The following is a 24,951-nucleotide window of genomic DNA, read 5'->3' on the forward strand; positions in this document are numbered from 1 at the left end:
GGAGGGAGTTGGAAATGTTTGTATCTGGGATTGGAGAGTTGCACAGAGTGGAGCTCATATTGGTGGTGTTGCTTTGGGAGCAGAGTTAGATTATATTATAGGAACAGCAGCATAACTCTCACTGTTATGATTGCAATAATGGAACCATGAAGACGCAGAAAGACTGAAAGCACCTATTATTTCGATCTTTCCAATTACCACCCGGTCTTGAATCTCCCGTACTTGGGTAAGATAATTGAAAGATTGGTAGGTTTCTGGATGAAACATCGGCTTTAGATCCATTCCAGTCTGGCTATCGTTCTGGTCACGGGACCGAGACAACATTGGTCGCCCTAACAGACGACCTCCGTAAACAGCTGGATCAAGGCGGGTCGGGGCTGCTGATTCTTCTAGACTTGTCAGCCGCCTTCGACATGGCTGATTATGAGCTTTTAGACCACCGCCTTGCCGACGTGGGGATTCAGGGCACAGTCCAACAATGGCTGCGTTCCTTTATCTCAGGTCGGGGACAGAGGGTGGCGCTAGGGAAGGAGTTGTGGCCGAGGGACTCCTTGGTGTGTGGAGTCCCGCAGGGCACAATCCTTTCCCTGATGCTTTTTAACATCTTCATGCGTCCCCCTGCCCAGATTTGTCCGGAGTTTGGGGCTGGGTTGTTATCAATATGCTGATGACACCCAGATTTATCTGCTGGTGGACGACCGCCCTGCCTCGGCCCCGGACACACTGACTAGGTGTTTGGAAGCTGTGGCTGGATGGCTACGTGGGAGCCGGTTGAAGTTAAGTCCTTCGAAGACAGAGGTCCTCTGGCTGGGTCGGGACGACATGGGGTTGGGGGGCCAACTCCCATCTCTTGTGGGGGCTCAGTTAGTGCCAGCACCTTCTGTCAAGAGTTTCGGTGTAACCTTCAACGCCTCCCTTTCCAGGGAGGCGCAGGTTGCAGCCACAGCTAAGGGGGCATTTTTCCATCTCCGCCGCATTAAGCAGTTGGTCCCTTACCTCTCTCGCCCTGATCTGGCCACAGTGATCCATGTGATGGTATAAAAATAAATAAATATATTTATTATTTATTATATGCTGAAGGTAATCTTGAAACCCTCATCTTTTCTTTTTATTTTTAAATATATCATGTATAAAATGGTTTTTTAGTGGCATAACCAGGAAAGGCTCTGTTCCTAGCTGCACATCTTGCATGAGGAGGGAAGGGGGCACAGAGCATCTCAAAGGTGACATAAGTGTGTGTAGGATGCTGTCCCCAAAATGACACAGGAGAGAAAGAATATGGATGAGAATAATGTAAAAGGAGGTTCAGGCAGGTCCCAAAGCGAGAGTGCTAAGGGTCTACTTCCTCCAACTCCACCAGCTGCCCCAAGGCAGGAGCCCCCTCTGGGCCCTGAGGCTGGAAAGCCTCCCTCCACCTTTGAAAGTGGACATGATCCGAGGGTTTGTTTCACGTTTATTCTTTATGACTACTATTGTAATAAATAATCCTTCATAAAAGTTATTGCATTACATTCTTCATTAAATGATATTTCCATTGATATGTAATGTTATGGTATAATTCAGTGCTTTTTCCCTTTAAAAATATTTAGGGGGTACTCTCATTTTGACCCAAGGAAATCGCCACTGGGGGGGAGTTGAATAAATGCAGATTAAATTGGGAAAAAATAAATACAGTGGTACCTCAGTTTTTGAACAGCTTAGTTCTCAAACTACTTGGAACCTGAACACTTCAAACCCAGAAATGAGTGTTCCAGTTTTGGAACGTTTTTCGGAAGCCAAACATGCTCTGTTCTGAGCATCACTTCGGTTTTGAGTGCCACACATCCATTTTCCTTGTGTGGGAAGGTGGGCCGGGCGGCAAGCGAGCAGCCAAGGGATGTCGCCCCCACTTTGCTCTGGACATTTTCTTTTTTGCTCTCCTTAGCTTTGTTGAGACCTTTGTTGCAACAACTAAATGATCAGGCCTTGTGGCCACTCATTGCTTGGCTGCGGTCTCGCGTTTTCTGCTCAACCCAGCATCCGCAGGGCTAGACTCCAGCGAAGTTGGAAAGCGCTTTAGATAGCGTTCCCCAAGAATTGTTCTCTCTGCCTGGATGGAGTTGGGGAGCTGTCGAAACCAAACCCCATGTTCTCCCCAAAACACAGAAGACACAGACTTCAGCCTGCTGCTGGATGTGCCCCAATCCATACAACAGTGTTGGAGAGGCTAAGACCACGCCTTTCTTCTTTGGTGGGGAGGAGATAGTTGTCCCCAGGGGACTGCTCAGTGTCCCAGTAAGGCTGCTTCTGGTGAGGGGGGGAAGCACTCTTCCCTGGTTCCTCTCAGGCAGCAAATGTCTTTGGCTCCCCCCACCCACAAGGCTGGATCCATCCCTGCGCTGCAAAAAGGGACCCTCTCCCTCCCCAACCCCCTCCCCCCATCTGCCCTGTTTGTAGATGCAAGGGGAGAAAAAGCCCACTCTTCTCTCCCTCCCCAAACCTCCCAATTATGTGGCCCCTCTTCCTCCTCCTCTCCCGGCCTCTTCTCTTCCGAAAATGAGGATGGAGACCCTTCCCATCTAACCCTAAAAAAAACCCCAAACCTTACTTCCTCTCTAGGAAGCGGAGCTCACTGACCCAGGGGGAGGAATGAATGGCAAAAAGGGATTCTTCCCACACACACCCTCCCAGAAAACAATTTTCCTTCCTTCCATACAAGCTCTATAATTCCATTTCTTCCTGGAAAAGGTCTCGGGTTCCATCCCCGGCAGCAGCAAAGTCACAATAAAACGTAAAAGAAAGAAAAACAATTGATTAAAATGCACATTAAAATACAATTTAGATTTAAAAATGGTTTCAAAATGCAGCCTCATTTTAAAATGGCCCAAATCAAAACCCAAAGGCCAGGCGGAACAGCTCCATCTTGCAGGCCCTGCGGAAAGACGTCAAATCCCACAGGGCCTTGGTCTCCTGTGAGAGAGCGTTCCACCAAGTTGGGGCCAATATTGAAAAGGCCCTAGCCTTTGTTGAGCACAATCTAACCACCTTATGGCTCGGGATCTCCAAAATGTTGTTATTTCTGGACCTTAAGGTCCTCTGTGGGGTATACCAGGAGAGGCGGTCCCGTAGGAACGAGACAACTGTCATTAAAAACTGCAATTGTTCTTTCACTGAACTGTTACAAAAACTTTAAGCTTGGAAATGAACGTGTATGGAAACTTTCTTTTTAGCCAATTTGGACATAACTTTTGTTCTATGAAACTGACTCCATTACTCTTTGTTCTCAAACCTCGGCTCTGCCCTTGAAGCTGGAAAGAATGTCAACATCCGGAGCAGCACCTGGGTTTCAACAGACAGTACAGTGGAACCTCTACTTACGAATTTAATGCGTTCTGAACGCACATTCGTAAGTAGAAAAGATTTGTAAGTCGAATCCCATAGGAATGCATTGGGAGAAAAAATTCGTAAGTCGAAGCAACCCTACCTAAAAATTCGTAAGTAGAAAAAATCCTATCTAAACCACATCCAAGATGGCGGACGGAGCTCTGTTCGGAAGTCGAAACATTCGTAGGTCAAGTTATTAATAAGTAGAGGTTCCACTGTACTAAAAATGTTATGGGAATTTACATGTGGGCTGCACCGGCTCAGTTTACAGATGGAAAGGAATAATAAAATATTGGAGGAAGAGGAAGATGGATTGGAAATTCAAGAAACTATAGTGGAGGAAAGAGATAATGAAAAATTAGTTCCTGAGGGCAAGGTGAAAGATCTTAAAGGGGAAAAAGAAGGAAGATTCCAAGATGGAGAGAACATTTACCAAGAAGCATCATGGAACTTTGTTAACCCAGGGAGGGATGGAAGAACAAGAACCATTATTGGGACTGAAGGAAAATGTGATGACTAGTGAATGGCAAGGGAGAGACTTTATGGAATTAGGGGGGCAGAGGCAGGGGAGGACAGAAGTTTGGGTTGTAAAACATGCAAGAATGGGAGTGGGATTAAAAAATGAATTTGTGGTTTTTCCTAGGATTGGATAAAAATGGATTTGAACTTGGGCTATATTATGGAATTTGCTCTATCGACTGGGGAAGACAAGACCGGGGGGAGGAAGAGGCAGAAATAGATGGGAAAAATGTAGATGATATAAAAGGAATGATTAATTGCATGATTTTCTTTTGGATGAGATTTTAGGCTAGGGGAGGAAATATATGATATGTATGTGTGAATTGAGAATTATGTCTAGGATAGTTAAAGAGTTTATGTGTGTGGAATTAGATGGTTGAGCGGCTTTCTGCCTCTGTTCTTCATAGGCTGGAGCCTCTTAGTGGCAGGGGGAGGTTTTTGGGGGGAGAGGGGAGACGTAGGGAGAAGCTTGACTAGAAAAAGGATCACTTCTGACTGTCTACCCTGGGACCTTTTAGTGGCAGGAGGAGGCCTGGGGATGGGGGGGGGGATAGAAGGAGGTGATTAAAAAGTGGGGGGGGGGAAATAGAAACAAAAGTTTCAGAAGTATGAATAGTTTAAAATAACGGTTTTTTAGTGATTATGGCTGAAATTATGATATATGAAAACTGCCAAAGACAAAGATAAAAATGAAAATCAAAAGGATGGGATCCGAGGAAGTCCACAAAACAATGTTAAGTAAAAGTGAGGATTAAAATATGTGAGTATGTATTTTGTTAAATCCAAATCAAATAAGTGTTGGAAATGTAAAGAGAAAAAAGGGATTTTATCAGATGTGGTGGTTTTGTAGTAAGGTTACAGCTTATTGGGAAATGATATATAATGAATTGAAAAGGATGTTTAAAATTGTTGTTGTTGTTTAGTCGTTTAGTCGTGTCCGACTCTTCGTGACCCCATGGACCATAGCACGCCAGGCACTCCTGTCTTTCACTGCCTCCCGCAGTTTGGTCAAACTCATGTTCGTAGCTTCGAGAAATAACCTTTATTAAAAAACACAGAAGCTTTTCTTTTGGAAATTATAGGGACAGAACGACCTAAAGGCTATAGAAATTTATTCATGTATACTACAGTAAAGGAAGAATGGATACAAAAAATTATGGGATATGCAGAAATGGCGATACTTACCGGAAGAATAAGAAACCAAGAGAACAAACGTTTTATAAAAGAACGGAAATGGTTTATTTAATATTTAGAGATCAAGTATAAACAGATAAAACAATTGAGAAGATCATTGTAATAATTTGCAGTTTCGTAAGAGTATATATTTTAAAGTAGATAATGAAATGAGCCAATTAAATGAATTTGGATATGCAGAAGATATTTTAAAAAATAAATGGAAGGAACTGCAGAGAGAGGAAGTCAAGTTTTGAAATGTTAAAATGATTGTAAAATGGATGAAATGTATAAATCTGGAAAGTAAAAATCAAATTTATAAAGAAAGTAAGAAAAGGAACTTGTAATATCTGGCTTTACCGGTTTAGATCTGGTGCTCGGTTGCTGAATGACAAGAACATTCTTCCAATCCTTGCCCACATACTAATCAAAGTCTCCCCAAATAATAATCCTATACAACTATTGCAATGACACTCCCCCAACACCTCATTGGTCGGCGAGGTTTGGAGGCGGCCTTGCCGCGCCACGCTGATTGGGCCAATCCCAGCTCCGTCAGCATTGTGAAGGGAAGGCGGATGGTGGCAACATCAGGGCCTCTGGGGCGGCGGCAGGGGCGGCTGTCAGAACTGGAGGTGGGGGGCCTGCCGAGTGTCACACCCCCCAGAATGGCATCCGGGGCGGCCCGTCCCCCTTGCTACGCCCCTGGTTTTTCCCCTGTATGAATTCGTTGATGGGAAGAGAGGCTATCCCTCTCCCGGAAGCTCTTTCCACATTCCAAGCACTGAAAGGGTTTCTCCCCTGTATGAATTCTTTGATGGGAAGTGAGTTTTCCCTTCTGACTGAAACTCTTTCCACATTCCAAGCACTGATAGTGTTTCTCCCCTGTATGAATTCTTTGATGGGAAGAGAGCATGGCACTTTGAATGAAGCTCTTTCCACATTCCAAGCACTGATAGGGTTTCTCCCCTGTATGAATTCTTTGATGGATAGTGAGACTATGCTTCCAAATGAAGCTCTTTCCACATTCCAAGCACTGATAGGGTTTCTCCCCTGTATGAATTCTTTGATGGGAAGTGAGATTTCCGCTTTGATGAAAGCACTTTCCACATTCATGGCATTGAAAAGGTTTCACCCCTGTATGAATTCTTTGATGGGAAGTGAGAGTCTTTCTGTGACTGAAGCTCTTTCCACATTCCAAGCACTGATAGGGTTTCTCCCCTGTATGAATTCTTTGATGGATAGTGAGACTATCCTTCCAAATGAAGCTCTTTCCACATTCCAAGCACTGATAGGGCTTCTCCCCTGTATGAATTCTTTGATGGGAAGTGAGTTTTCCCCTGTGACTGAAACTCTTTCCACATTCCAAGCACTGATAGGGTTTCTCCCCTGTATGAATTCTTTGATGGGAAGTGAGATTTCCTCTTCCATGAAAGCACTTTCCACATTCATGGCATTGAAAAGGTTTCACCCCTGTATGAATTCTTTGATGGGAATTGAGATTCTTACTGTGACTGAAGCTCTTTCCACATTCCAAGCACTGATAGGGTTTCTCCCCTGTATGAATTCTTTGATGAGAAGAGAGCATGGCACTTTGAATGAAGCTCTTTCCACATTCAATGCACTGATAGGGTTTCTCCCCTGTATGAATTCTGTGATGGGAATTGAAACTGTTTTTCCAAATGAAGCTCTTTCCACATTCCAAGCACTGATAGGGTTTCTCCCCTGTATGAATTCTGTGATGGGAAGTGAGACTGTTTTTCCGACTGAAGCTCTTCCCACATTCTGAGCACTGATAGCCTTTCTTCCCACTCTGCTTTCTTCGACTGGAATGGGAGCTCTGACTGAAGCTCTCTCCACACTCCCAGTCTTGATATGGATTCTCCACTGTGTGGATTTTGTCAAGGTCTCCCCCATTATTCGTTTCCAATTCATCACCACCTACAACACAGAGAGAAACTAATTAGATCCTCTGGAAGAAACAGAGTCCCCAATTTTTGAAGAATGGGTCACGGACTTTGTTGACCAGATCTCACGGAACTATTTATGGGAACCAGAGGTCAAAAAGTCTGGCTCTTTTCAAGGACGGATTTTGTTTGCCACAATCATGAAATCCACTCCAACTCTGACATTGGTCTTCCATTTGAGAAATGGGCAGAGGCTAAAACAAAAACCAAAAACCTGACAGAAGTTGCCTCAACTTCCCTAAGAACTCTGTTTGTGAGTGTTGCCTCCAAAATGTTATGGAAAGGGTGACTGTCACTCCAGGAGGCCATTTTCCCCTTAGGTCTGTTCTCAACTGTTGAGTGAGAGAGAGATTTTCTGTGAGAGCAGCTGCTGCTTGTTTTATATGGAATAAATGTACAAATAATCAAAATCAATAAAGAATATATATATATATATATATATATATATATATATATATATATAATAGATAGAAGCACATGTAAACATGTTTTAGTATATAAAGCGATGTAATGTGTTCTGCTTAAACCCTAAACAGAGAATCTTGCGCAGTTTTTCCTAGGAGAGAAAAAGAGCTATCTTTTTTTAAGGGTCAAACAAGCCGGGGCAACCTCCACGCATATAAATACCACAGAAAATGGGCTTTGGGCCCACAAAATCCAGAAAACCATGAATAATCCAGAAAGGCCGATGCAGAGTTGTAAAGAGACAAGTTTTACCTCAGAAACTGACCTTAGCCCTTGGGCCCACCTGATCCCAGTGTTCTCTTAATTATTCTCTCAGAAACAAAATTTAAAGGCAGATTGAGAAGTATAAAAAACATTTTAGGCTGGAAAGTGGAAATTTTACATAGTGGAATAGGAGGCTAAGAATAGCATTAGACAGCCTTGAAGTGATATTATATATTGAGGCCGATGTCTCACCACCAGAGAGTTGATTCACAATTTAGAGAAAGTTTTTGGATTTACAAGAGGACTTCATAATTTAATAAGAAACTTATTTGGTCTAAAACATGAAGGAAAGAAAGATTGCCAGAGTCATATGAAAGAATTTTAACTATTACTGAAAAGTTAAAGCTGGCAGAATATTATGAAAAACAGAAAGGGAGTAATATTCTAGGATCTTTTGTAAAAGAAAATGACGTACTCATATCCAGAATGGATGGCAATCCAAATTTAACACTCTAAATTAACAGAGGAATGCATTGAAAGGGGGGAAGATTATTCATTAAGATTCTCTAACTCAAGCTTCATTTCTCGGAGAAGTAACAAGGGCACTCATAAAAAGATTATTTTCTACAACTGTAATAAAGGCAACGGCAAAAGGCAAAGGACGCCTGGACGGTTAAGTCCAGTCCAAGGCGACTATGGGGTTGTGGCGCTCATCTCGCTTTCAGACTGAGGAAGCCAGCGTTTGTCCACAGTCAGCTTTCTGGGTCATATGGCCAGCAGGACTAAACTGCTTCTGGCGGAACAGAACACAATAACGGAAACCAGAGCAGCGCACGGAAACGCTGTTTAACTTCCCGCTGCCGTAGTACCTATTGATCTACTTGCACTGGTGTGCTTTCAAACTGCTAGGTTGGCAGGAGCTGAGACCGAGCAACGGGAGCTCACCCCATCACGGGGATTCGAACCGCCGACCTTCTGATTGGGAAGCCCAAGAGGCTCAATGGTTTAAACCTCCATGCCAGCTGCACTCTTGCAGCTGTAATAAGGAGGGACATACAACCAAGTTTTGCAGAGCTCCAAAGGTGAAGAAATCTGAAAGGATGTAATCAAACGGCAACCGAGCCAGAAGATACCGTTATCTTGTTCTACAGCAGCTGCGTCTGTCAGATGAGAAGTCAGAAGTGTGGTCGGTTGACTCAGGAACATGTTTGTGTGTCACAATGTAACATTCCTTGGTGGTATGAGAAATGTTAACTATTTTGTGGAGGGTTAAATGTTAATAACTAATGGTAAATCATAGAATCATGTCAACTTGTCAATCACTGCTGTGCAGAGAGTGGGCAAACGGTTCTCTCATAGAATCATAGAATAGAATCATAGAGTTGGAAGATACCACAAGGGCCGCGGACCTCCAGTTGGTCGTGACGCCATCGAGGTTGGAGGTCCGTTCAGCGGAGCGGACCTAGGCACTTTGAAGAAGGGGAGAATCGCTCCAGCGAAGCGAATTCCCCCGGAAACCCCCAAGTCGAGCGTCTTGGGGCCAGGTCGTCTGGCGGGCGTCAAAAGCGGGCTCTCCCCCCCCCCCGGCAAGGCTCTGTTTTGAGCCCCCAAGAGTGGGGGGATTGGAGCTGCGACGCGGCAGACATTAAATCCCTAACTTCAAAGTGCGACGCTGCAGAACTACGAGGCTACAGCGGCCAATTCTCTCAAAGAATCTGGATTAAAATTGTGAGTAGAGCCTATCGGACTTTAATATGGATTTAAATTTGGATAATTCGGAGAAGGGAAGAGGCTTAAAAACGGGAGTCGGTCTCTACCCACTGAGAAAGCTAGAAGCAGTGTTTGAGCCCTAAGCCAGGGGAAAGGATATAGAGATTCAAAATTTTAAAGGAAAGACTTTAACTTCCCCACCTAAGGCAGGGTGAAGGGGGGGAGAGTTATCGGACTAAAAAAAAAAACCCCTGCAAAAGTAAGAGGGAGCAGTCTGGAAAAACCCCCTCCCAACCCGGGATTCGGCACCCCAAGAGAAGCAGCCAGGATTAATGAAAGGAAAGACTGACAGCTGTCAATAACAAAGTTAAATTGGCCTGCGTTGGAATAAGAAGTGATATGAATGTGGAGCTACAAGAAATTTGGATCATTTTTTAGCCATGTTGGACCCTTTTGCCTTGGAGTTGGAGTCTCCATTGTTCTTTGTCCTCTTATCTCTTTTCTGCCCTTGAGCTGGGAAGAATGTCAACATCTGGAACATCTGCTTTCCAGAGGACAGTGTTAGAATCGTTAAAACTGTTGAGAGACCTTGCAATCGGGCAGCAACAATTTTCTGCACAGTTAAGAAGCGTCAGAGAGCAATACCAGGAAGCGAAAGAAATCATTCAGAATGGGACTGACAATACGAAACCAATTACTGACAACAAAATGCAAGAACATATAGAAGAGGAAGAAGGAATCATTGAACAAGGAGGAGAAAATGACCAGGACTCTCAGGACCAGGACTTTCATGATAGCCCTGATTTGCTTAAGTTGGAAGAACAAGAATTGGAACTGATTTTTTGAGAAGTGTGGGAAAATGTGAATTGGCAAGGGAAAGAGTTTGTGGAGGGGGGGGGGGCAAAAAGAAAGGAGGCCTAAACTATGGGTGGCAAAATGGGAGAGAACGGGAGTGGGATGAAGGGACGTTGAATTTCTTAACTAGAGGGGGAAATATGGTTATGAAATTTGGACTGTACTAAGGAACTGCTGCATCAAATGGGGGAATGAATCTAGGGGAGAGGAGGAGGTATGGTATAATTAAGGATAAAGGAAAATATTTGGAAATAAAGAAAGGATTAATTTCATTAAATTCTTCTTGGAGCATAGATCAGGCTAGGGAAGAGAAAATATGATATTAGACAGAAAAGAAAAAGGAGACAAAGATTTGGGAAAAAAAGATTACCAGCAAGAAGGTTTTTGTAAAAGAGAAGGAGTTAAAATTGGGTTTTATGAAACTGTTATGAAAATAGAATTTGGATAATAATGAAAATCAGTTGGGGGACATCTGGGGAAGTCATCAAAACAATGTTAAGTAGTTTAGGAATTTGAAAAATTGATATGTTGTGTCCTTTATGTTGTATGTCTAGGGATAAATAGTTGGGTGGGCACCCACCTGCACCTCTCCCTGCCATACTAGAGCCTCTCGGTGGCAGGGGGGGTTCTGGGGGGGGGAGGGGAGGGATGGGGACAAACCCAATTATAAAATGGACCACCTTCGGCTGCCCACTTTTCGGGGGACTCCCTCGTGGCAGGAGGGGGCCTGTGAAGGGGGGTTAGAAGAAGGTGGATAATATGTTCGGTATGTATGTTTGTTTGTCTGTTTTTTCTTTATTATGTAAAATCAATAAAAATTTATTATAAAAAAAGGGAAGAGACCACAAGGGCCATCCAGCCCAACCCCCTGCCAAGCAGGAAACACCATCAAAACATTTTTGACATACGGCTGTCAAGCCTCTGCTTAAAGACCTCCAAAGAAGGAGACTCCACCACACTCCTTGGTAGCAAATTCCACTGCCGAACAGCTCTTACCGTCAGGATGTTCTTCCTAATGTTTAGGTGGAATCTTCTTTCTTGTAGTTTGAATCCATTGCTCCATGTCTGCTTCTCTGGAGCAACAGAAAACAACCTTTCTCCCTCCTCTATATGACATCCTTTCATATATTTGAACATGGCTATCATATCACCCCTTAACCTTATCTTCTCCAGGCTAAACATACCCAGCTCCCTAAGCCGTTCCTCATAAGGCATCGTTTCCAGGCCTTTGACCATTTTGGTTGCCTTCCTCTGGACACGTTCCAGCTTGTCAGTATCCTTCTGGAACTGCGGTGCCAAGAACTGGACACAGTACTCCAGGTGAGGTCTGACCAGAGCAGAATACAGTGGTACTATTACTTCCCTTGATCTAGATGCTACACTCCTATTGATGCAGCCCAGAACTGCATTGGCTTTTTGAGCTGCTGCATCACACTGTTGACTCAGGAACACTTCTCTGTGTCACAATGTAGCATTCTTTAGTGGTATGAGAAATGTTAACTATTTGGTGGAGGGTTAAATGTTAATAGATAATGGTAAATTGTAATATTGTGAGTCAAAGAATTTATAAAAGTGTAAGGGGGAGACAGTATAGAGAGCCTCCCCCGTGCATCAGAAGTAGCTCCTCCCCAAGCAGTGATGAAAGCGAAGACGCTGAGGAAGCCTGTCAGGAAATGGAGGGAGAGGGCCGGGGCTCTGGCAGCATGGGAGAGACCCGGCCACACAGGAGGGAGGAAATGGAGGGGGAAAGGGGGGAGAAGGAAAACATGGAGTGTAGACCCTTTCCTCCGGTCCCAGAATCACGCAGGAGAAAAAGGGGAAGAAGGTTCACTGTCCCAAGACTCTTATGTTGGCGGAAGTCAAGGGGAGGGGCAGTGCCGGATTCTGCATCGGAATGAGCAGACATGCTTTTACACACCTGTCTCACTGTAAATAGACTGCACTAATAAAAACTGTTTAAAAACCGGCATGTGGACCGTCGTTACTCTAGAGTAGTTGCAAGAACCCCTGACAAAAAGAGTCAACCGACCCGGGACAACTTCTGTGCATATAAATACCACACGGTGAAGCTGACATTTAAGAAGGCCTGGTTAGTTCAGACCAGCCTGGTCATTGTTTTAAAAGGCATAACTGGAAGAAGAATATTCACAGAGTAAACCGTTGATATCCCCCCATTTGGGGTTCACGGTGGGGATGTTAGAATTCAAGACACTTGCCGAGCTCCATCAATATATTGGTGATTCATCACATAGAGCTACGCATGGAATTTCAAAACAGATATTGTGATCCAGCAGGGAACCTTACCGAGAGAGTCCAGGATCCCACGATTCTCCTCCATGACTTCCTTATGCAGAGCTCTCTGGTCAGGATCCAGCAACGCCCATTCATCGTCCGAGAAACAAACAGCGACATCGTCAAAGCACACTGGAGCCTAAAAGAAAGAGGGAAATGTCCTCTTAGACAACATAAAGATGATCTCGCCTGAAATATGGCAAGCTTAGCTTAGAAGCTTATATTGGCATTAAGTGTTAAATATTATGAAGAAAGTGGCAAACTCTGATAAATAATTATAGCGCCATTTCAGCCTTTGTGAGGAGCCACTTTGACAGAAGCCAAGGAAAGGAGAGAGATTTGTTCGGCTCCAAGGCAAACTGGCTGCCCCACCCCTCGGCCTCTTTCCCCACACGTTTCCATCCCCCTACCTGATCTGGTTCCACAGCCGCTGCTTCCCCTTTGCCACCATGAAAAGAGGGAGGAGGAGGTCTTGATGCCATTGTTCCCTCACCTGCAAGAGACAAAGGGAAGTGGGAAACCCAGAACATATGATTCTCTCTGAGGTTCAGCTGTGCATCTCAAACTACAGACGAGCCTCAGAAAAAAGTCTAACCTGCCAAACATGTTTCAACACTTTAACCCATATTTTATTTGTGTCAAAATACTGTCTCTGCTCCTCTGGGCTCTTGTTTCCATATGTCTCCCATCAAAACATGAAAAGAACCCAATTATTAGTTCCAAAATGCACTAAATATTACAGAGAAAAAGCTCCTTCTTCCTTACCCAGTGGTCTCTCTCTGGTGTCCAACAGAGTCCTCTCTGCCTCAGAGGAATCGGGGCCCATTTCTATAAGCAGATTCTTTCCCTGAAAGAGCAACACGGATTCAAAACAGAGAATGAGGGATTAGAAAACAACAACTTGAGGGGTATCAGATCTCATTCCATGGATCCTATTTATAAAGGGATAGGACATTAGTACTGCATTTTGGGATACTCTCCCTCTTGTTTGGAAGTCCTTGGGAGTTTCCAGAGGAAAGTCTCTCTCACCTGCTTTCTCTCTTCCTGCTTCCTCTCCTCTGCCTGACTCAGGAGGAAATCTTCAGCCAGGGCCACTGCCTGGGAACTGGTCTCTGCTCCACATTCCCTCACCCAGCTCTCCATCTCCGGGGGAAGGACAGCCAGGAACTGCTCCAAGATCACCAGGTCCAGCATCTCAGCTTTCGTGTGCCTTTCTGGCTTCAGCCACTGACGGAAAAGGCGGTAGAGTCGGCTGCAAACCTCTCGGGGTCCTTTGGCCTCCTGGTAGCAGAACTGCCTGAGCTGCTGGCTCTGCACATTGGAGCAAAGAGTGTCTTCCTCACCCAGGATCCTTTGCATGGAGTTTTCCCAGAATCCCCCACTTCTCCCAGTTTGCATATCATGGTCTCTTCCCACTTCAGGGCCAGCTGAGTCTTGCTCCTCCATCTGGGCTCTCAGGAAGCCTCCAAGAGATCGGAGGGAATCCCTTGGTCTTCTGCCAGGTTCTTTCTGTGCGAATCAGAGGTGCCAGCAAATCCTACAAAAGCAAATGTGTTGCTCTGTTGTAAAGTTGATAAACCATCAGGAGAAGTAAAACATTCATTGAACAAGCCTTCATGCTCAGAAAAACGAACTAACTATTGGCCACCCACTAACCTCTCTGTGCTCTCAGGAAGAGATCGGAGGGACTCCCTTGGTCTCCTGCCACCTTCTGCCTGCCTGATCTAGAGGGGCTCACAAATCCTACAAAGCAAATCCATAATTCTGTGATAATAAAACTGATGAACCGCTAGATAGAAGCAAGAGGTTCCCTGAGCATGTGTGGATAATAAGACAAGACTTACTAGGAATCAGGGCAGGGATGCCTTTTTCTTCCCTGCTTCCGCTTCTAGTGAGGGGTCCCTTGCTTCTTTGGGGGGGGGGTTGAAGTGGGTCTCCCAAATGGAGCATCTCTGGGGTGTGTGTGTGGAGATGCACGTGGTTCCTCCTCCCGAGGAGGAAGGAGAGAGCGGTGCTCCGCTTGTGCTCGGCTTGCCAAGGGTTAAAAGGAACAGAGCTGGATTCCTAGAGAGGACAGGAAGTGGAGGTGCGGGGAAGGGGAGGTCCTCACTCGCCAAGGCCAATCCCTGCTTCCGTCTCCCTCTCTCTGCCTGGGGGGTGAGTCTGGCCTCCCTTTCCCTCCGGGTGCAATGGGGAGGTGGGGGTCCCAGGGCTGCATGCAGGGGGGGAGGGTGCGGGGGGGCTGGTCAGAGCATGCATGGGGCGCCCCCCAAAAAATCTGGGTGCAGACCATCCAGGGAGGGGGCCGGGGGGCCAGGGCTCTGCCCCGCTCTTCTTGCTTGGCCCCCGGGCTCCGCTTGGCCATAGCTGCCAAGTTTCCCCTTTTCTCACGAGGAAGCCTATTCAGCCTAAGGGAATTTCCCTTTAAAAAAGGGAGAACTTGGCAGCTATGCGCTTGGCCCGTTGGGGAGGGAGGGGGTCTTGGGGGGGGGGGGGAAAGAGGCTGCAGATAAAGCCCCGGGCCAGGGGTCAGCAAACTCTTTCAGCAGGGAGCCGGTCTATATACTTTTAAAAATATATATGAATGAATTCCTATGAATGAGATGAATGAAATACATTTTAAATAAAAGGACATATTCTACTCATGTAAAAACATGCTGATTCCTGGACCGTCCGCGGGCCGGATTGAGAAGGCCATTGGGTCGCATCCGGGCCCCGGGCCTTCGTTTGGGGACCCCTGCCCTGGGCTCTCCATAAAGAGTTGAGGAGGGAGAGTATTCCTCCTCTTCACGAGGATTCATATAGATGTTGAACAGCCCCACATTGAAGGCTCCCCAGGGCTGAAAGCCCCCCCCCCCAAGCAACCCCCTCTGGGAATGCCCATCCCAGTAGGACCAGGACCAGCGCAAAGGGGAGTCACCCACCCCTAACTGGGGCAGAGAGGTTGAGGAGAAGGAACAGGGCCATGTTTCCCATTATGTGTCTCTCTGGACAGAGGTCATCATACAGGGCGATCTGTAGGTTTCAAGGGAATCGGTTTACCCTAGGAGCAACACCTGCATCTTGTCTGTGACCCCCCCAAAAAAAGTTTGTTGTTCCCGCAAGGGGACAATGACAATAAAGATATCTTAAATCCAGAATTTTGCTCAAAAGGGGGGATTAGTGGCTGGCCAGTAGTTAGTTCGATTTTCTGAGCATGTAGGTTTTTTTCAGGGAATGTTTTACTTCTCCTGATGGTGTTTCAACTTTACAACAGAGCAACACATTTGCTTTTGTAGGATTTGCTGGCACCTCTGATTCGCACAGACAGAACCTGGCAGAAGACCAAAGGATTCCCTCCGATCTCTTGGAGGCTTCCTGAGAGCCTAGATGGAGGAGCAAGACTCAGCTGGCCCTGAAGTGGGAAGAGACCATGATATGCAAACTGGGAGAAGTGGGGGATTCTGGGAAAACTCCATGCATTCTGGGAAAGCTCCGATGTGCAGAGCCAACAGTTCAGGCAGTTCTGCTACCAGGAGGACGAAGGACCCTGTGAGGTTTGCAGCCGACTCTACCGTCTTTTCCGTCAGTGGCTGAAGCCAGAAAGGCATACGAAAGCTGAGATGCTGGACCTGGTGATCTTGGAGCAGTTCCTGGCTGTCCTTCCCCCGGAGATGGAGAGCTGGGTGAGGGAATGTGGAGCAGAGACCAGTTCCCAGGCGGTGGCTCTGGCTGAAGGATTCCTCCTGAGTCAGGCAGAGGAGAGAAAGCAGGAACAGAGAAAGCAGGTGAGAGAGACTTTCTCAAGGGGCTCCGAATCAGAGGGAGAGCATCTGATAGGGAAAGGACGGGGGGGGGGGGCTAAAGGGACTTCGTTTAGGGATCGAGAATGGTATAAATGCCCTCAAGGGGGCCCGTCCAACCCTGCACTCTCATTCCAGTATTACGCAAACACAAGCACTCTAGAACCCCACGAGAACAAACCCCGTTAAATAAAGGTGGGCTCCCCCCTTCCTTTTCACCTCCATTCGACTCTGTGTAGCCATATTTCTGAAGGAGTATATCCGTATCCATGAATGAACGTATATCCGTATCCATGAATGAACTGACAGCTCACCGAAACCTTGCATGCCGCTCTAGAGCGTAGCGGCTCGTATTAGAAGAACCTTAGCAGTTTTATCAAATCATAGAAATTCATTGCTTCGACGGATCTTCTTCCCTCCAACACCATTTTGTGACTCTGGTCAAGGACTCTCAGGGCCACCGGACTCAGCCATAATCCCACAAGCAAGGGGTCACGTGGACAAGGTGATGCCCCAGCAGATAATCACTGGATCATTCAGATGGAATGCCCTGCCTTCCAGTCGCCTCCAGACTCGTCCAAGCGATAAGCCATCCACACCTGGGCCCCATTCTTCTGCCCCTGCCGGGTGCTCAAAGGTCCCCTCCCGATACTTACCTGTACAGTACTTGCCTATCAATACCTTGGGTCGTTATCTCCTGTACCTCCCCTTTCCCTGACGTCTTCCTATGTAACGACGATGTATGTATGACACTTTTGTAATGCATTATGGGATTGAGGTGGGAAATTTTAAACGTTATTGTAACCCTGTTCTCGGTGTCCAGTCTTGGCTTGAACCTGTTGTGCAGTAACAAACTTTGCTGTTCTATGATGGTGGCTGGACTCCTTCCTTTACGTCCGCAGTGAACCACAGGCCCTTGCCTGACGGCTGGGTGGCCGAGTAGCCTCGCACCCAGATTTTCCGTAACAGCACCCAAGGAATGAGATCGGACACCCTTCAAGTTTTTGCCTCTGTCGTTCCTTTTATAATCCTTCTCCCCATGTTTGGAATCCTTGTTGCTCTTTCAGGGGAAGAATTCATTTGCAGAAATGGACGTTGATTCCTGTGAGACAGAGAGGACTCCGTTGAACACCAGAGAGAGGCCACTGGGTAAGGAGGGAGGAGTTATTTTTCTCTCTCTGGTCACATTCTGTTGACGTTCAAAATAATCCATGGGTTATTTTCATCATTTGGGGGAAGAACGTGGGGTCAAGAGCCCAGAGGAAGTTTTTTCACACAAAGAAAATATGAAATGTTTACAAACGTTTTTCCATCGGAAAAGCGACGGGGGGAGGTCGAGGGGGGAGGGGAGGGAAAGGGTGACGGGAAATTGAGATGGGAAAAATGATGCAATGAATAGAAATGTATTTTTCTTTTTCTTTTATCTTGGTTATTCTTTCTTTTTGTTGTTGGAGATATTGCAGAAATGGGATTGCAATTAATGTATTGATGATAGATATTGCAGAAATGGGATTGCAATTAATGTATTGATGATATAAATTACAATAAAAGTTATTATATTATAAAAAAATATATATGAAATGTTTACAAACATCCACACGGACCGCTCACGTAATGCCCATCTGTAGTTAGAGTTAAATATGCAGGCATTCATGGCTTCCCACTTCCCTTTGTCTCTGGCAGGTGACAGGATGATGCCAGCAAGACCTCCTCATCCGTCCTTTCATGGTGGCGAAGGGGAAGCAGCGGCTTTGGAAGCAGATCAGGTCGGGGTCAGGAGACTTGTGGGGAGAGAGGCTGAGGGGTGGGGCAGCCAAGGTGAATCCCTCTGCCTCCTGCTTTCTGTCAAAAGTGCCCTGAAGAAAGGTGGCAAATGACGTTCCAGAAGGTTTAGGTGCCGAGAATAAGGAACACCTACCTTCCCTTATATGGGACGAGAGTGACACTGTGGTCTAAACCACAGAGCCTAGGGCTTGCCGAACAGAAGGTCAGCAGTTCGAATCCCCGTGACGGGGTGAGCTCCTGTTGCTCGGTCCCAGCTCCTGCCAACCTAGCAGTTCGAAAGCACATCAAAGTGCAAGGAGATAAATAGGGACCGCTCCGGCGGGAAGGTAAACGGCGTTTCCGTGCGCTGCTCTGGTTTGCCAGAAGCGGCTTAGTCATGCTGGCCACATGACCCGGAAAAAACTGTCTGTGGACAAATGCCGGCTTCCTCAGCCTATAGAGCGAGAGGAGCACCGCAACCCCAGAGTCATCCGCGACTGGACCTAATGGTCAGGGGTCCCTTTACCTTTACCGTGTTGAAGGAGATAAGAGAAAGAGCAGGGTTAAGGCGGAATGGAAGTCCAGAAATAGCATTGCTATCAATGTACGATAAGGTTAAATGTATGCAAGCTATGAAGGACTTCATCACAAATTTGTTGCAAGAATTATCATAGCTAGGAAATGGGGGGAAAACAAGGTGGATTTCAAATAGAAGAATGGTATAAAGAGGTGTGGGATACAGCAATTAATGGTAAATTAACGTGTACTATCAACATAGCTGTCAAGTCCTCACCTTTTTTTAAGGTTACAGGTAGGTAGCCGTGTTGGTCTGGATCGAAGTAAAATAAAAAAATTCCTTCAGTAGCACCTTAAAGACCAACTAAGTTTTTATTTTGGTATGAGCTTTCGTGTGCATGCACACTTCTTCAGATACCTCATACCAAAATAAAAACTTAGTTGGTCTTTAAGGTGCTACTGAAGGAATTTTTTTATTTTACTTTTTTTAAGGGAAATTCCCTTATGCTGAATAGGCTTCCTCGCGAGAAAAGGGAAAACTTGACAGCTATGGCCATCAAAGTAAGAAGGGGAAGATGGAAGAGAATTTATTTTGAGGAAATATAGAAGTATTTGTGGAATTTGTATTAATTGTGATAAATAATTGTATCAGGCGGGGTGCACATTCTGATTTGTATTATTATTACTTTCTTTAAAAATCACAATAAATAAAAAACATCATAATAAAATACACAACAATTCCCTTTTTCTTTTAGGGTCCGGTGTGCTTTGATGATGTCGCTGTTTGTTTCACAGACGAGGAATGGGCGTTGCTGGATCCTGACCAGAGAGCTCTGCATAAGGAAGTCATGGAGGAGAATCATAGGATCCTGGACTCTCTTGGTAAGGCTCTCTGTTGGAGCATAACACCTGTTTTGAAATTCCATTCTATGTGACGAACCACCAATGGGGTTCAACAAGCGTCTGGGATTCTGACATCCCCACCGTGAACCCTGAATGGAGGGATATCACCTGTGGCAAACCTCCAATATTTTGATTGAGCTCAACAGGACAACCTACAGCACCTGGAATTTTCACACCCACCCACCCATGGAGAGGTATTACCTGTTTCATCCGTGAATATTGTTCCTCCAGTTATGGCTTTTTCAACCACGATCAGACTTGTCTGAACTGACCGTGCCTTTTTAAATGTAGGCTTCAGAGTGGTTGAGGAGATTGAGGTAGCTTCTGTCAGGTTTTTTGTTTTTGCTTCTGTCCGTTTTCAAAAGAGATGATTGACCTTGGAGATGGACTGGATTCCATGAATGGGCCAAACAAAATCCATCCCAGAAAAGGGACAGGCTTTTTGAATCTCAGCTTCCCATGAGTATGTAAGGCAGTGAACTCTGCAGTAAGGTCTCGCATCTAACTCTCTTCAGTTCATCCTCTCTTCAGTTCATCCTCTCTTACATGACAGTAAGAGCTGTTCGGCAGTGGAATTTGCTGCCAAGGAGTGTGGTGGAGTCTCCTTCTTTGGAGGTCTTTAAGCAGAGGCTTGACAGGCATATGCCAATAATGCTTTGATGGTGTTTCCTACTTGGCAGGGGGTTGGACTGGATGACCCTTGTGGTCTCTTCCAACTCTATGATTCTATGATTCATCCTCTTTCACAAGCATTCGTTAGCATTGTTCTAGAATTACAGACTACATCTCTTCCTGAGGCTCTCATTAGCTTTTCCCCTTGTTTGTAGGTAATGATGAATTAGAAATGAAGAAGGAAGGAGAAATCCACACCGCAGAGAAGCCTTATCAATATTTGGAGTGTGAAGAGAGCTCCAATCAGAGCTCCGATTTCACTTCTCAACAAATAAGTCCCATTGGGAAGAAACCCTATCAGTGCTTGGAATGTGGAATGTGTTTCAGTCAGAGGGCCCATCTCACTTCCCATCATAGGATTCATACAGGAGAGAAACCGTATCAGTGCTTGGAACGTGGAAAGAGCTTCACTCGGAACGAAAGTCTCACTTGCCATCAGAGAAGCCATACAGGTGAGAAGCCCTATCAGTGTTTGGAATGTGGAAAGAGCTTCACTAGGAAGGAAAGTCTCACTTCTCATAAGAGAATCCACAGTGGGGGAAAACCTTATCAGTGCTTGGAATGTGGAAAGAGCTTTCATGCAAGCACAAACCTCCGTCAACATCAGAGAATTCACTGTGGGGAGAAACCATTTCAATGCCAAGAGTGTGGAAAGAGCTTCGTTAGGGGAAAAGATCTCTCTTCCCATGGAATAATTCACACAGGTGAGAAATGATATCATTGCTTGGAATGTGGAAGGAGCTTCACCTGCAAGAAAAGTTTCCTTTCCCATCAAAGAATTCACACAGGGGAGAAACCACACAAGTGCTCGGATTGTGGAAAGAGCTACAGTAAGAGGGCTAATCTCACGACCCATCGGAGAATTCACAGTGGTGAGAAACTGCACCAGTGCTTAGAGTGCGGAAGGAGCTTCACCTGGAAGGAAAATCTCACTTCTCATCAAATCATTCATACAGGGGAGAAACCATATCAGTGCTTGGAATGTGGAAAGAGCTTCAGTCGGAAGGATCATCTCACTTCCCATCAAAGAATTCATACAGGGGAGAAACCTCATCAGTGCTTAGACTGTGGAAGGAGCTTCACCTGGAAGAAAAGTCTCACTTCCCATCAAAGAATCCATACAGGTGAGAAGCCCTATCAGTGCCTGGAATGTGGAAAGAGCTTCAATCAGAGCGCCCATCTCTTGGTCCATCGAAGAATTCATTCAGGGAGGAAACCATATCCGTGCTTGGAATGCGGAAAGAGCTTCAGTCAGAGTGCCCACCTCACTGCCCATCAAAGGACTCCCCACAAGGTGAAGCCATAGCAATGGCTGTGTACAATTTTAAGTCTAGGAAACTTTAATTGTCATGCAAGTGAGGCTTGCAATGCAACGCCATTCTTGGTCTTTGGCCACCCAGCAAATGAGTTGACCGTGCCTCTCAAGACAATTGAATACACACTTGACATCCGATTGGGAAGCAATTCACGCACTTCCACCTCGAGAGCCGCCAAGTTGCAAATTTGTGTTGCTCCTGACCACCGCTGACATCCTCAGCATAAGCAGGTGGTGTCAGCTTCAAGCTCTTCCTGGTGTTTGCTGAATACACACAGGACACTTCCTAGAAAAGCCACACGTAGAATCATAGAATCCTAGAGTTGGAAGAGACCACAAGGGCCATCCAGTCCAACCCCCTGCCAAGCAGGAAACACCATCAAAGCATTCTTGACATATGCCTGTCAAGCCTCTGCTTAAAGACCTCCAAAGAAGGAGACTCCACCACACTCCTTGGCAGCAAATTCCACTGTCAAACAGCTCTTACTGTCATGTAAGGCTTACCTCTGCGAGAAGGTTAAGTCAAGAATTCTGTTGCTGCCGTCCTCTGTCAATTATTAAAGTAGCCAACAAGTGCATGGAAGGAGGTTTAGACGGAACAACATCCAGGGGCAGCATCAGACACCCTTTCCCATGCCGTGTGGACAGAGCACCAGATCTTGACCAGAGGGACATTTTTGTCAGGGTCTCGCATATGTTCCTCAAGGAGGTGACCCTGTTCTCCTTCTGTCCCAGTGTTAACTGAGAGTGTCACAATGGACGAGGTGTTCATGAAACTAGACTGGAAGCTTGCAGGGTCTCTAGCCAAGGACTCACCTCTCTCTCCACATAAGGCCTTGTGCACCACATACTGTCGGTTCTAACACTCCCAAGAAGTCTTCTCCAGATTTTGAAAAGTACAACTTTTGTCTATACAGTATAACTTTAGCCTATGTGTATCCTGTCTACCCCCCCCCCAGCTATTACTGAATGTGGAGGTCTCTATTGTAACATTATAATATATTACAATATGCTTTGAAAGTTCTGTGATAATTTTATACATTTTAACATAACCATTTCAAACATTGAAATATGAGGTTCTTTTGAGCCTTCGGACCTCCTTCCCCTCCATGGCTTCCATGTTTAAGATCAAATTTTCTGCATCTTTTACCATTATCCATCTGTTATATAACCATAAGTATCATAAGATTTTAACTCTTTAACTGGAGTATGTGGAGATGGCAAAACTGATGGGGAAGATCCGAAACTAGGAAGATCAAGTATTTTTTTAAAGCATGGAGCCAATTTGTAATTTATTTAAAAGACCACTGTAAACAAGCAAGACTTTCCAGACACAGAGATGTAGATATGTTTTCATCTTAACACTGCTAATTTTAACATGTTTGCTGTTTTTATTTTAATTTAGCTGTGGAATTTATTTTTAATTTACAATTTTAACATTTCTAGTAAACCACTGAGATGTTTTCTTATTCTTGTGGAGCCTTTTTATGTGTGGAATGCTTGCAATAAATAAAGGACTTCTTCCAGCCAAAATAAGGAGCTATTGCATAGAAGCATGGAAATGAGAGTTGCCAGGGACCCCCAAGGGCCATCTAGTCATAGCAGCTCTCTGCAACCTCTTCCTTGGATCACAACTGGACTTGGGAGTCAGCTGAAGCAGTGAAGCATGCTGGGAACACCCTCTCTCTTTGACCCCTACTCTTGTTTCTGCACATGAATTCAAAGATCACACCTCCTGACTCCCAAGTTGAAAGTTGTGCATATTCTGTCAAGTTGCCATTCTTCTTTGGTGGGACCTCACTCGTTTTCCATTTGGGGGGTAGCGAAACATGGGCCGCAGTAGCGGCATACATAGAATCATAGAGTTGGAAGAGACCACAAGGGCCATCCAGTCCAACCCCCTGCCATTCAGGAAACACCATCAGAGCATTCTTGACATATGCCTGTCAAGCCTCTGCTTAAAGACCTCCAAAGAAGGAGACTCCACCACACTCCTTGGTAGCAAATTCCACTGCCGAATAGCTCTTACTGTCAGGAAGTTCTTCCTAATGTTTAGGTGGAATCTTCTTTCTTGTAGTTTGAATCCATTGCTCCATGTCCGCTTCTCTGGAGCAGCAGAAAACAATTTTTCTCCCTCCTCTATATGACATCCTTTTATATATTTGAACATGGCTATCATATCACCCCTTAACCTTCTCTTCTCCAGGCTAAAGATACCCAGCTCCCTAACCCGTTCCTCCTAAGGCATCGTTTCCAGGCCTTTGACCATTTTGGTTGCCCTCCTCTGGACACGTTCCAGCTTGTCAGTATCCTTCTTGAACTGTGGTGCCCAGAACTGGACACAGTACTCCAGGTGAGGTCTGACCAGAGCAGAATACAGTGGGACTATTACTTCCCTTGATCTAGATGCTACACTCCTATTGATGCAGCCCAGAACTGCATTGGCTTTTTGAGCTGCTGCATCACACTGTTGACGCATGTCAAGTCTGTAGTCTACCAAGACTCCTAGATCCTTTTCACATGTACCGCTCTCAAGCCAGGTGTCACCCATCCTGTATTTGTGCCTTGAATAACCTTTTTGGACACCTAGGAATTTCAGTCTAAATTATCTCCAGCAGAAAGGACTTTTTTTGGGGGGGGGGAAGTACTTTAAAACATTTATGTTCAGTTCATTATGGATCATTTCCCAGTACTCTCTTACCCTTTTACATGTCCACCACATATGAAAGAACGTTCCCTCCGCCTCTTTGCATCTCCAGCACTTATCTGATTCTGCCTTGTATATAGCAAGCATAAGGTAAAGGTAAAGGGACCCCTGACCATTAGGTCCAGTCGTGACCGACTCTGGGGTTGCGCGCTCATCTCGCATTATTGGCCGAGGGAGCCGGCGTACAGCTTCCAGGTCATGTGGCCAGCATGACAAAGCCGCTTCTGGCAAACCAGAGCAGCACATGGAAACGCCGTTTACCTTCCCGCTGTAGCGGTTCCTATTTATCTACTTGCATTTTGACGTGCTTTCGAACTGCTAGGTTGGCAGGAGCTGGGACCGAGCAACGGGAGCTCACCCCGTCACAGGGATTCGAACCGCCGACCTTCTGATCAGCAAGCCCTAGGCTCAGTGGTTTAACCACAGCGCCACCTGGGTCCACCTGAGTATAGCAAGCATACTCAGAGTTAAATGCTATATGTGAATCATTTTCATGTAGTTCTCCTTCAAATATTAACATGCTGTACATTTCAAGTCACTTTTTCAGAGTTTTATCCAGAAGTTAAACTCTACAGGGGGGGGGGAGTATTTGATCCCCTGCTAAATTTGCCCGTTTGCCCCCTGACGAAGAAATGACCAGTCCATCATTTTAATGGTAGGTTTATTGTAGCTGTGAGAGACAGAATACCAACAGGAAAACCAGAAGACAAAAGTTAGAGATTGATGTTTAGGGGAGTTTTAAAAATT

General features: G+C 45.5%; 2 protein-coding genes across 2 annotated transcripts in view; one reads left to right on the forward strand and one right to left on the reverse strand.

Moving 5' to 3' along the window:
- Positions 1-5,097: 5,097 nt before the first annotated feature.
- LOC132591156 (uncharacterized) lies at positions 5,098-14,590 on the reverse strand. The gene is made up of 6 exons (XM_060271132.2): positions 14,390-14,590; positions 13,575-14,082; positions 13,311-13,392; positions 12,956-13,038; positions 12,558-12,684; positions 5,098-6,993 (listed from the first exon to the last, which is right to left on the reverse strand). The coding sequence occupies exons 2-6, from the start codon at positions 13,989-13,991 to the stop codon at positions 5,750-5,752; spliced, it is 1,953 nt and encodes a 650-aa protein (XP_060127115.1). The 5' UTR covers positions 13,992-14,082; positions 14,390-14,590; the 3' UTR covers positions 5,098-5,749.
- Positions 14,591-15,961: 1,371 nt separating this feature from the next.
- LOC118081212 (uncharacterized) overlaps positions 15,962-24,951 on the forward strand; it is a gene marked incomplete at its 5' end in the record, with an annotated part of 44,219 nt that continues 35,229 nt past the window's right edge. Inside the window, 6 exon segments of the mRNA XM_088662574.1 lie at positions 15,962-16,312; positions 17,395-17,476; positions 18,011-18,093; positions 19,363-19,489; positions 20,338-20,516; positions 20,622-20,886. Coding sequence (XP_088518700.1) covers positions 15,962-16,312; positions 17,395-17,476; positions 18,011-18,093; positions 19,363-19,489; positions 20,338-20,516; positions 20,622-20,886 — 1,087 coding nt within the window.

The sequence above is a fragment of the Zootoca vivipara genome, chromosome 2, assembly GCF_965207765.1.
Source record: "Zootoca vivipara chromosome 2, rZooViv2.hap1.1, whole genome shotgun sequence".
NCBI lineage: Eukaryota > Metazoa > Chordata > Lepidosauria > Squamata > Lacertidae > Zootoca > Zootoca vivipara.

What these genes read in the sequence shown, in the direction of transcription:
- LOC132591156 (XM_060271132.2), bottom strand. Translation starts at nt 13,991, where the DNA reads ATGGAGGAGCAAGACTCAGCTGGCCCTGAAGTGGGAAGAGACCATGAT. An exon ending in CGGCTGTGGAACCAGATCAG is followed by an intron (nt 12,685 to 12,955) that starts GTAGGGGGATGG and finishes TCTTTCTTTTAG; the next exon opens with GCTCCAGTGTGCTTTGACGA. An exon ending in TGGGATCCTGGACTCTCTCG is followed by an intron (nt 6,994 to 12,557) that starts GTAAGGTTCCCT and finishes TCTGTGTTGTAG; the next exon opens with GTGGTGATGAATTGGAAACG.